General features: G+C 36.8%; 1 protein-coding gene across 2 annotated transcripts; it reads left to right on the plus strand.

Moving 5' to 3' along the window:
- Positions 1-4,874: 4,874 nt before the first annotated feature.
- On the plus strand, positions 4,875-9,943 carry LOC147541483 (rhamnogalacturonan I rhamnosyltransferase 4-like). Of its 2 annotated transcripts, XM_086635183.1 has the most exons (8): positions 4,875-5,427; positions 6,281-6,348; positions 6,523-6,611; positions 7,239-7,404; positions 7,496-7,785; positions 8,172-8,376; positions 8,545-8,702; positions 9,182-9,943. In XM_086635183.1, exons 1-8 carry the CDS (start codon positions 5,148-5,150, stop codon positions 9,432-9,434), a joined length of 1,509 nt encoding a protein of 502 aa, XP_086491309.1. In that variant the 5' UTR covers positions 4,875-5,147; the 3' UTR covers positions 9,435-9,943. The 2 variants fall into 2 exon arrangements, with proteins under 2 accessions (XP_086491309.1, XP_086491307.1); XM_086635181.1 differs by having other exon boundaries at positions 4,924-5,427; positions 8,172-8,702.
- The last annotated feature ends 2,074 nt before the right edge of the window (positions 9,944-12,017 follow it).

Genomic DNA, 12,017 nt, shown 5'->3' on the forward strand with positions numbered 1-12,017 from the left:
ATCACAACTCAGTGAAGTTTTGACTTTTGTGTCTCTCCTTTCACTTGTCATTTCAATTGTTTCTCTCTCCCACCTTCTTTATCTTCTTCTTCATCATATTCAAAGAAAGTTCAAAGTATGAAATTTACATTATTTTTGTTAATTATGTTTTTATCTTGTGTACTTTTCTCTATTCTCAGCCCCTAAAAATACTTTGTGTCCCTCCCCTTCTCTTGTTTCTTTGTTTTCTCATCTATCTTAAACTCAATTATTGGCGAAATAGAGTCCTCAACTCTTCATTGGAGCCCTATTACGAATGAAAGAGGAATACTGTGAAGGGAGGTGATTCCCTCTTCTTTGAAGAAGGGGTTCTGACGAACGGATGTCTCCTTCACTGAATTTTTGATAGGAGATGGACAACAAAACAAAAAACAAATGGTTATTTTTTGTATAACCCTTCTTTTATGACCAGTTTCTCGCATGACCCCTTGTGTTTTCTGAATTGCTTAGATGACTCGTCTTTTGTTTTATTTTTATCGCAACTCAGTTAAGTTTTGACTTTGTGTTTCTCCTTTCACTTGTCGTTTCAACCTTTTCTCTCTCCCACCTTCTTTATCTTCTTCTTCATCATATTCAAACTACGAAATTTACATGAATTTTTTTTTTCATTATGTTTCTTTCTCATCTACTTTTCTCTCTTCTCAATTCATGTTCTTCCCCTTTTCTTGTTTCTTTGTTTTCTCATCTATCTTAAACTCAACGATTCAACGAAACAGAGTCCTCAACTCTCCATTGGAACCCTATTACGAATGAAAGAGGAATATTGTGAAGGGAGGTGATTCCCCTCTTCTTTGAAGAAGGGGTTCTGATGAAAGGATGTCTCCTTCACTGAATTTTTGATAGGAGATGGATAACGCGAGAGAAAGACGAGACATAAAGAGCAAATTCTTTTAAGATTTGAAGTAAAAAATGAAGATGAGAGACGAAGAATGTGAAGATAATAGAGGAACGAGAGAGAGAGAGAGAGAGAGAGAGAGAGATAATTAAAAATGATTGATCTTCTTTTTATTTTGAGTTCAACGGTAATGATAAAAATGACAAAGCTGACAAAGGAGGGAGAAAGAAAGAATAAAGAACACAAGAGAAGGAAAAACGTCAAAATGTAACCGAACTCTGATAAAAAAACAAAAAGGGATTCATCTGAAAACTTAATGAAATATAAGGGGTTATGTGAAAATCTGATAATGAAGTAGGGTGTCATATGGTACAATGGTAGTTGGTAGAGGCATAGGGGGTTAGAGAGAAAGAGATAGTTGTAGTTTAGAGAGAGAAACAGTGGTTGGGGTAATGCGTGTGTGTCTGTAAATATGTCTGTTGTGATCCAGGTCTGTCTGTGTGTGATACTCTTTTTCTTCTTCAAATACTTGCACGTTCTCCCTACCCAACCAACCCCTCCTCTCCTTTAGAACTACCCTTCCCTTTATATTTTACACTTTCTTTTTCTTTTTTCTACTTCTGCTTTCCGACTAATTCAAATAAAATTCGATCCAGTACAACAGATGTTGGGTAATGTCCAAACCCTAATTGTCACATAGCAATCACACGTTGACACATGAAATCTATCACATTATCAAAGAACTTCCTTCAGTCCTTTTGATTCTCAAGAACAAAGAGAAAAAGGGTTCAGCCTTTTCAATGGCTAGAAATCACCAAAATCATGTTATATGTCTTTTTGGTTTCAATTTCCGTTAATTGATAAAAAAAAAAAAAGTTAATAAAATTTTAGATAATATTTTAGTAGTATTACAAAAACTGTTTTTGAAATGTAAATGTATATTTACAGAGATTATTGACAAGTAGCGTCATTATTTTAATTATTATGTGTGTAAGAAGTACATGTAACTCTTTCATCAAAAAAAAAAAAAGTACATGTAACAACAAATTTGATAATATCTGACCAAGTAATATATAAAGTAAGGCCACGTCAAACTTATATTGAGTAGACATCGTACGAAAAGATTCTATGGTGAGATGAGACCAAATAGAATAAAACACTTAAAGTTGGTTGCCCGTAGAGATTAGAGAGTAACTGAAAAGCAATCGGAACATAATACATATTAACTTCAATGCATTTGCAGTTCGCACGTTGGTCACACTTCGGTCCAAATTTAAGTAAGCTTACTGGAGCAATTTTAATATAATTTGATAACCAAGCGTATCAATCAGGGGCGGAACCAGGATTTTCAGCTAGCCAGGGCAAGCTTAAAATTACTATAAATCAAACATGTAAATAGTATGTATATGTGTACGAATTTTGCAGATTATTATGCATATATGTACGAATCTTGATGATTTCTTACATGAAATAAAGTAGATAGTAATTAGAATTAGAAAAGAGAGAGAGAGGGAGAAGAAAAAAAGGTTAATGAGACTCGCCAACGAAGAACTAGGTCTGCAAACGAGTCTCGTCTTCAGGGAAGAAGATGAAATAAAAAAGATAGCGACGTCAGGCACGACGAGAAAAAAGGAGAGAGATTATGAAAATATCAAATCTCTTGGTTATCCTCGTAAAATTGCTAAAAGAATGAGATGTAATCACTATAAAAGAAAAGAAAAAAAATTGACAAAAAAGTTATTTAAGGGACTCTTTTGGAAGCTAGCCATAATATGGGATCATTTTCGTAGTTAAGGAAGAAAAAAACCAAATTGTAGAATGATGGGTGTTGGTAATTTCGAATCTGTGACCTTCCGCGCCTAGGGCTACAGACTCCATTCTGTCTGCTACAGACTCCATTCTGTGTTAACTCTCTATGAAGAGTTACAAATTCCAACCTGGGCCATTGCCAAGGCTGGACTACAAATAGGTCCGCCCCTGGTATCAATTATCAATATGGTTCCAGAGATTTTCCCACATAAAAATGATGGACTTTTAGTATATTATAAGAAATGTGATTAATGAATGGTGGGCACTAAGGTGTCTGTTCTACTCCTTTTCTATTTACAATTTTTATTTTTACTTTAATGTGATCATCTATATTAGTGGGTTTATTAAAGTAGTTGGATAAGCAGACTGGGGGCGTCTCAAAAAAGAAAAACAGACTAGGGGTGCAAATCAAACAGGCACGAGAACTCATAAGTACATCAGGTCTGACTGGACGGGGCTTTTGCTAATCTCTCTTGCTCAAAGCCCGCTCTTGCCCAAAAAATATGTTGAAACCGAAGGGCATCGAACTCTCGTTTATTGGTTTTTCAAATTTAAAAATGAATTGTTAATTTTCATAATATTCTTGATTAAAATCTTAAAATTTGTTTACTACCCTCTATAAATCTTACTAACCACTTTGACAACATGATAAAGTTTAATATAGGGAAATGAAACATAATTACAGTGTTGAAATACTATACAATAAAATTAGATGGTTTAAAATGTTACGGTTTGGTTCTTTCTTTTAAATGAGATACAATATATCGTCACCACGATTATTTTTCTATTAACAAACGTTGATATATGTATATATTGTTGAGCTGAATATTGGTCAATTCTAACTTGTCAAAGAAGTAAAATGAGTGACTCGGGCAGCACGTGTCAGATACCTAATATGAAGGTGCGAGACCTTGACCAAACCAACGGAGAGGTAGACGGTAGACCCGAAAAAACTTCGCCACTCGTATCCTAACGTTGGAAAGTCAGCCCAAGTCTTGTAGGCACTTTGAACTTTATCAAAACTTAAACGACAGTAAAAGGGTGGATCTAAGTCAAACTCTAAAACCTAAGCCCTAAAATAAGAGGTCTGTAGAAGTATGCTCAACACCTTGAGCTTTATCTGCCTGAGAGAAATGCCGATTACGCAGCTCCCCAAATAGCGTTGAATATTCGCTTGTCTTATCATGAGATACTACCGTATCTGCTACGATCAGAAAATTTTATTAACGGCCCTGCCATGTGGTCTCCTTAAAGCTAGTGTGATTCACCACCGCCGCACAAGTCTATATAAAAAACAGAGGTTTTCCCTAAAAAGGGATCTGATTTACCCTAATTTATTTAACTTGCAACTTGCAGCGCTAGACTGACTTGAGAGTTGGTGTTATTTGCAAGTAGCACCCCTCCTTTCATTTCCTCACTGATGGTACGAATGGACAGTAACTCGAAGGTTCAAGGAAAATTTCCAAAGAACCACTTTCCGACATCATCACTTTGACATTAAAGGAAGGGGTGCCGCTTCAACAACGTCATAAATTCATATCCACATATCCAACAACCTCCAACACATCCGAGCCTTGAATCTTCGATAACCATGTCAGGATATGACAGGGGCGACCCGGACCCAAAGCTACCAAAGCGGTCGCTTTGGGCCCAACATTACGGAAGGCCTCATGTTTGGCTTTTCTATGTCTTTTTTGAAATATCAATTAAATTCTAAACAAACTTATAACAAGATGGTGGTTGTAGCTCAATGGTTAGGAGTTCAGGTTTATATGCAAGAGGTCAGAGGATTGAATTCTCCCATAATCGCTATAAGAAATTTTTTTATTTTTCTCAAACATGTCTTATAAAGGGCCTCGAATTTTAGTTGGGCCTCCCAAATGTTTGGGCCGGCCCTGAGATATGAGAACTTATTAGAAGAGATAACTCGCTTGAAAAAGGAAAATGAATGAGAGGTTGATGCCATGTCAACTACTATATGATGTCCGAGGATGACAAGAACATGTCAAGCAAAGCAAATTGATTTAGAAGGAGTAATAATAAAATTAAGAAAAATATTAGAATTAACCATATCATTTTAGAAGCTAGTTAGTTATCTTTAGGAGTCATTTTGATGAGTTGACCATCTACAGGGGGGGGTAAAATGGAGTTAGCCCATAATGTTAATCCTATACGCCCATTCCAATATTCCATTCAACCACGATCCTTTAGAGATATGGCCAAATCTCCTGTTTTCACGCATACAAAAAAAAGACGACACCTTCCTTCTCCATCTCCCCCACTTTCTCTCTCTCTATCTCTATCTCTTTCTTTCCCCTCTCTTCTCATCCAAGTCAAACTGAAATCTAGGGTTTTTCAAGTTCAATTTCTACTGTAAAAACACCAACAGTGAAACCCATGCTAACAGGCGATCGTCGTTGAGAGTCTGAGAGAGAAAGAAGAGAGAGAGAGAGAGAGAGGGATAATGAGTTGTAATAGTAACAGAAAGAAATGGAGAAGCGTTAATGGGTGTCAAGTTCGATTATGGTTATTTAGAGTTTGTACGAGTATTCTATTATGGACGGCGATTATACAGTTAACTTCCATGATGGAGCTTTGGCAACCACATTTGTCTAAAGGATGGCCGACTCCTTGTCTTGATCGTATCCACTCTACTACTGATGTTTTAAAAAATTCAACTAATTTCTCCATTGTTAACAAAGATCATATTTCTCCCCCTTCTCCTCCTTCTCTTCTCCCCAATCGTAAGTCAATCACTTTCTTTCTCCTCCACTTTTTCTTGTTCCCAATTCCTTGTTTTGTTTAATTTGTCTGTCACTTTATTTTGTTTGCCTAAAATTTGGTACGAATTGATCTTGACCTACTGAAACTTCAGTTAAGTTACAAAACTAATCTACCAAAGATAGGTTCTTTCTATGTCTTCAAGGTTCTGCACTAAATTTCTGCCCTAGGGTTTTGCATAGCTTCAATTATAAAAGGCTATATAAACTCAGAGGAGATGGAATACAAAAACAACCTAAAACTAACAACGAAAACCGATGTCCCTATCTCATATAGTTCTAAACAAAGCATCCAAATTAAGCATGAGTTCCCTAAACAAATAGTGTTATTGCTTTTGTCCACCACCTCTAGGTGTAGTGGTTGGACACACACTCCGCAAGCAACACGGAGGTCCCTCGTTCGATCCCATGGAGGTACAAACCCAAGATTTATTGAACTTGGGTATGAATAAAGTAAAACCATATTAACTAGGCTTTAGGCCCCTTAGGTTGGCCTACAAGGGCAGATGCATATGGCCGCTCGGGCTTAAATCAGGCAGTTATAGGCTTATTCTATTCATGAATCTTGATGTATCTTTGTGTTATCTCTTCATGATGTATCAATATCTTGTAATGATGACTCTTGTAGTCCATTTCCAACAAAAAAAAATGTATTGCTTTTGTTGGCAATGCTTGTGATTCATTGGTCCGGTATGCAAAAATATATATTTAACTATCTTCCAGTAGTTAGCATCAAGTTTATTTCTTGTATCTTCCACTATGATGTTAGGATGATTTCTTCGTTGAAATTTTAATGAAGCAATGGTCTTTATTGCAGGTGTTTACAGAAGCAATGGTTATCTAAAAGTATCTTGCAATGGTGGGCTAAACCAAATGCGAGCTGCGGTTTGTAAATCTAACCAACTTCCGTTTCATTTCAGACGATGTCTTCGGTGTGACTGATCCTAGGATGCAGGGTTCAATCATGGAAGCGAAAACTTTTTCTGATGCTTCGTTTTGGTGTTATTTTTGTTGATGGATCAATTTGAAGTCTCAATTGCTCTAGTTGGTTTCTTGCAGATCTGTGATATGGTGACTGTTGCCCGTTATCTTAACTTGACATTACTGATACCAGAGCTCGATAAAACATCATTTTGGGCAGATCCAAGGTACGAAGTTTCTCGTGTACATTCTTTTGATGGAGAAGTCTCTACTTGAGATTTATATAGTCAACTTTTATATCTCGAATGTTAAGTCATGAAATACAGGAAATGTTGTCTACTGTATGAAAGGAATGATACTGCTCTTTCAAATTGATGAAATAATGGCATTTCTTCGCGGAACTGTAATTCACGTTTTGCTGAGTTGAACTGGAGAGTTTGTACCCAAAAAAAACTTCTTCCTTGAAAAATAGACACAAGAAGATTTAGTGGAGGATACAAATTTGTCCGAGGAAGCTCAAATTTATTATTTATCTCACTAGACAACAGTAGAATCTTTACAAAAGGTCATGACTTTCGTCGGTTTTATCTGCCTTGATAATGTAATGTAGTTATGGGAAGTCCGAAGGAAAACTCAAAAAATTTGGCTTCATGATGTGAAGTAGTCATGGAAAGTCAAAAGGAAAACTCAGAAAATCTTAATTCTTTTCTTGTTTTCCCTGATTCAGCTGACCTTGACCTTGAGTGTGCAGTACTTAAACAAGCCAGGACTAATGCTTACTAAGATTTCTAGTTATGTTCCTCTTGAAGTTGTTATATCCAAAATGCGATCTTAATATCATTTTTGTTATTCAGCGATTTCAAGGACATTTTTAATGTTAAGCATTTCATAAATGCATTAAGAGATGAAGTACGTATAGTCAAATCACTTCCAAAAAAGTTTGACCAGAAGGGCTACAAACCCCGCGTGATATCAATGCCTCCTGTAAGCTGGTCAAATGAAAGATACTATATGAAACAGGTAAATTGAATTCGTAAATTTTTTTGGATGTAAACTCTCTTATCCAATTGTCATCAAATGATGCATTCTAAGTGTACTCCTTGGTGTGCAGATCTTACCACTCTTCCGCAAACATAAAGTCATTCATTTCAACAGGACAGATGCTCGCTTGGCTAACAATGATCTCCCGCTTCAACTTCAAAGACTACGTTGCCGGGTTAATTATCAGGCATTGAGGTTTACTCCTCAGATCGAGGCCATAGGAACCAAGCTCATCTCAAATCTCAGGAAGGGTGGGTTCTTTGTCGTCCTCCATCTGAGGTACGAGATGGATATGCTGGCGTTTTCTGGTTGTACTCATGGATGCTCTGTGGACGAGACTGAGGAGCTCACGAGGATGAGGTAAATGGTAGTCAAGACAACCTTATGCATGATTTATTTCTTGATTCAGTTTAAATGTTTCGGTGCCATTGTAGAATCTCATTTTCTCTCATCTAGCACCTGAAACAAGTTCTGACCATTGTCAGTGGTCAGTTGAATGAGGTTTTCAGCCCTGCAGATCAGTTTACTTGGCCATCCTCACTATCTGATAATCGATATTTCTCGGGATTCCGGGTAAACTGGTAACATCTCCAATCCAATAAAAAAAAAATCTAAAAGTTCATCTTAAATTCATCCACCTGGGAGAACGGAAAGCATGAATTTTCCTGCCCATAACTCTTATCTCACTAGTGCCAGGTGTCTCTATAAGAGTTTTCTTATACGATACTTGATGTCAAAACTTATAGGTATGCATATCCTTGGTGGAAGGAGAAAGAAATAGTATCTGAGAAGAAAAGACTTGCTGGCCTTTGTCCTCTTACACCGGAGGAAATTGCATTGGTCCTTCAAGCATTAGGTTTTGCAAGGGATACTCGGATTTATATTGCTTCAGGTGAAATCTATGGTGGTGAAAGAAGGTTAGCTGCCTTGCGAGCTGCATACCCTAATATTGTAAGTTTCACATGTTGTACGTTAAAGATGCTAATAAAACTCGTATCTGAAACATGTAATCGAGTTTCTTGTAAAGCTCCAACAAGATCCTGGAGAAGATTTTGCTTAAAATTATTAAGTCTTGGCTATTTGAGATCCCATTTGGTAATATCCATCTCTTTGTTTCAGGTGAGGAAGGAAATGCTTCTTGGTCCAAATGAATTAAGGCCTTTCCAGAACCATTCAACTCAGATGGCTGCACTAGATTATATGGTATCTGTTGCAAGTGATGTTTTTGTTCCCAGTTATGATGGAAATATGGCGAAAGTTGTCGAGGGACACCGCAGGTTAGGACTTAGTCTTCTTCTCTCATCATTCATCTACTTTCCTTGGTTTATGATCAAACTTGAGAGTTAAATTGCCTAAACCAATATTCCTAATTATGATGAATTTTTACTCTGATCATATTCTGATCAGATGAAAACGTCTAGTTTACTAGGATAAGTTCTCGGTTAAAATCACCCCGAAGATGATCCTAACTGTTCAGTTTGAATGTGGAAACTCTAGATAAGCTTGGTTAAGTTCATACTTCGTTTCTACCTAGAATATCTGGAAATTGAGTTAGCAACTGTTCTATCCCAAGATCTAATTTACAGCTTGCTGCTCTATGGACATGGCAGAGGCAGAATAGGACTTGACCTATCTGGGACAAAATTGTAGTTTTTCCCAATTACAGGAATAAGTGCTCTGTTTCTATGCGACATTACTTCTATTTCTCATGTCCTTAGGTATTTAGTTTTCTTCTTTTTTGTTTCTTCTCTTATAGATATGCGGGCTTCCTGAAGACCATACAACTGGACAGAAAACAGTTAGTCGAGCTGGTCGATTTATACCAGAACAAAGCATTGTCATGGGATGAATTCTCCAGTGCAGTCAGACATGTTCACGAGCATCGGATCGGTCAACCAGTGACAAGGAAAGTCATAAAAGAGCGACCGAAGGAAGAAGATTACTTCTATGCAAACCCACAGGAGTGCCTTGGGCCCTTAAATCCCGAATCTAAAAGCAGTATCATCTGAAGGCAGTTAGCACCATGGCTATTTGTTTCATTTTCCGTTCTCACTTTATATTGCCACAGCTTTGAATGTGCTGCTACTTCCATGTACAGAGAGGGATGAAGCTATCCACCTTCTTCATGGTCAGTCTGGAGATAGAAGGTATAAGCAGAATCCTGGTAAAAAAAATACAGAAACTCTAGATAGGGTTACTATTGGTGCCATAGTGGATGGTTTTACTGTTGACCTGGGGCCTTTTATCTTTCTTCCGGTCTTCATCATCTCCACTATGCATTGGTTACATTTTTTCTTTTTCAGTTTGTTTCCTTGTTTTTATCAGTTCTTTATGCACATAGAGGTGTTAGAGTTTTGTTTAGGGAACATTTATTTCTTCACAGAGGAATAAATAGAAATGAAAAGTTATACCAGTGACGTTCAAATATCGTTCCTCGGTCTGTTCTGTTCTTTGGATTGGGTTTCATGTGTAAGAAATATCATATTGACAGGGCAACAGTAGAGAACTTTCATCTAAATACTAAAACTGACAGGAGCTGAAATATCATCTTTGACATAGGGGCAATCAATAGGTTTTTGAGAATCGGAATTTGATTCCAATGCATGCTGAATTGCATTACTTTTTTACTTCTATTCCATTGTATATGAGAGGGGGCTCTAACATCCATGAGTCAAACTTTCGATTCTTCCTCTCGGAGTAGAAAACTGATTAGTGTTTCACAATGGTTTGTCTCGGGTGCAGATGAAGATGATGGTATAAAGTTTTCCTCCAACAATTTGAGGGTGTCCATGAGGTAGGACATCCCTCTTTAATCCCATGAGGTCTTGGGATGAGTCTCGGTGGAGCAGGTTATCACCAAGACTTATCCCATGTAATTTAGACCCTAAATAAAGTAGATATTGTCGGGTTTTAGGTTCTCTATTGTCGGACTTTAGGTCTCTTTAATTATTGGTTTAATTTAGGCGGTTATCGTGTTCATCGCATCTTAATGATGTATCGATGCCTTCTAATGACGAAGTAGATCATAGTAGGTTTGTCAAAAAGTAATAATTGTGGGTGTCCTTTTCACTTTTCTATTTCTCTTAAGATTTTTTAGTGGACTCAATTCAAGTAATTCCAGTCCTGATTATACTAGAACAGGATGCCTACAACATTATTGAAGAAAAAAATTCGCCTTTACAAGTTGGCAACCAAAAAAAATTGGCCTTTACAAGTTGGCAACCAAATTTGTAAGTATTTTTGCTTGCAGTAGAAATTCTTTTGCTTCAAAATTATCACAAGTATATTTGGAATGTTACTTATAAAAAAAAGTCAAAAAGTTAATTTAGTGATGAAATTTACTTTTTTATTTTTCGTTTTTCTAATAAAGATACTTGATTTTAATTAAATTTATTTATGATTTTCATGGTTATTCTTTCGTAAGAGGTGGTGGTGATATAGATAGTAGTGGTGGTGTGATATTGGTAGTCGTGCTAACAGTGGTGGTGGTGGTGGAGCCTTTGAGGTATGGTGATGGAAGTGGTGGTGGTTATGATGTGATTGAGGTGTGGTGGTGGTGCAGGTATGACGGTGGTTGTGGAGGTATGATGGTAGTGGTGGTGGATGTATGAAGATGGTGTTGGAGGTATGGTGGTGGTGGTGGAGATATGGTGGAGGTATGGGATAATGGTGGTGGATATATAACGGTGGTTGTGATGGTTGAGGTTTGGTGGCTGATGTACGGTGATAGTAAATGTATGGTGGTGGCGGAGGTACGGTTGTGGTGTAGGTGTGGTGGTGGTGGAGGTGTATGGTGGTGGTGGTACAACGGTGTGGTGGAAGATTAGTTTTTTTTTTTTTGTTGAAAAGGTGAAAGTTTTGTTGTGGTGGTGGAGTGGAAGTAAACAAAGGAATTTTTTGGTAAAGTGTAATTCGTGCATATGTTGAAGAAAAGTTACTTAACTTTAGAATTAAAAGTAAAAATATAAAAGAGAGTCAAATTTTAACTTGAGTGAAGTCGGAATCTTCACGTTACCAAACTAATTTTTTAACTTTTCTACTTAATTAAGCAAAACAATAATTTATTATAGTGTTGTCAAAGTTAGAATATTTGTCTTCTCATATGCATAATTAGATCTCGTACTCTTAACTCATAAGCTTTAACTCAACACGAACTAACAATTAGAATTGGGGAGGGGTTAAAGGCTCCCGACGTATTTGTAGTAAGCCTCCAGATTTACACACCTGACCTCACAATTTGTCCTTAATCCAGGGGCTCACAACAATTACACGGTGGCATGCAACAATTAGGATGGGGACCTTTAGCCCTTACAACATTTTTTTTGAAACTAGACGCTTTTTTTTTTTTTAATTTATTTGAGAAATAGACTACGAGTTTATGTTTGTCATCAGAAGACATTGACATATCATCGAGATGTGATAAACGCGATAACAACCTACAATAATTATGGTTATACGCACTAGATGCACATAAATCTCTATGTTCTGTTCTTTTGATTGTTTTACTATCATATTGTTTGTCTTGAATTACTATTGTTCACGTTAACTCAAATTGACATAATAGTTATGATATCTTTGATGTGTCAATGTCG

Source organism: Eschscholzia californica, unplaced genomic scaffold (assembly GCF_041429995.1).
Source record: "Eschscholzia californica isolate CP2 unplaced genomic scaffold, dmEscCali1.0.p SCAF_4, whole genome shotgun sequence".
Taxonomy (NCBI): domain Eukaryota; kingdom Viridiplantae; phylum Streptophyta; class Magnoliopsida; order Ranunculales; family Papaveraceae; genus Eschscholzia; species Eschscholzia californica.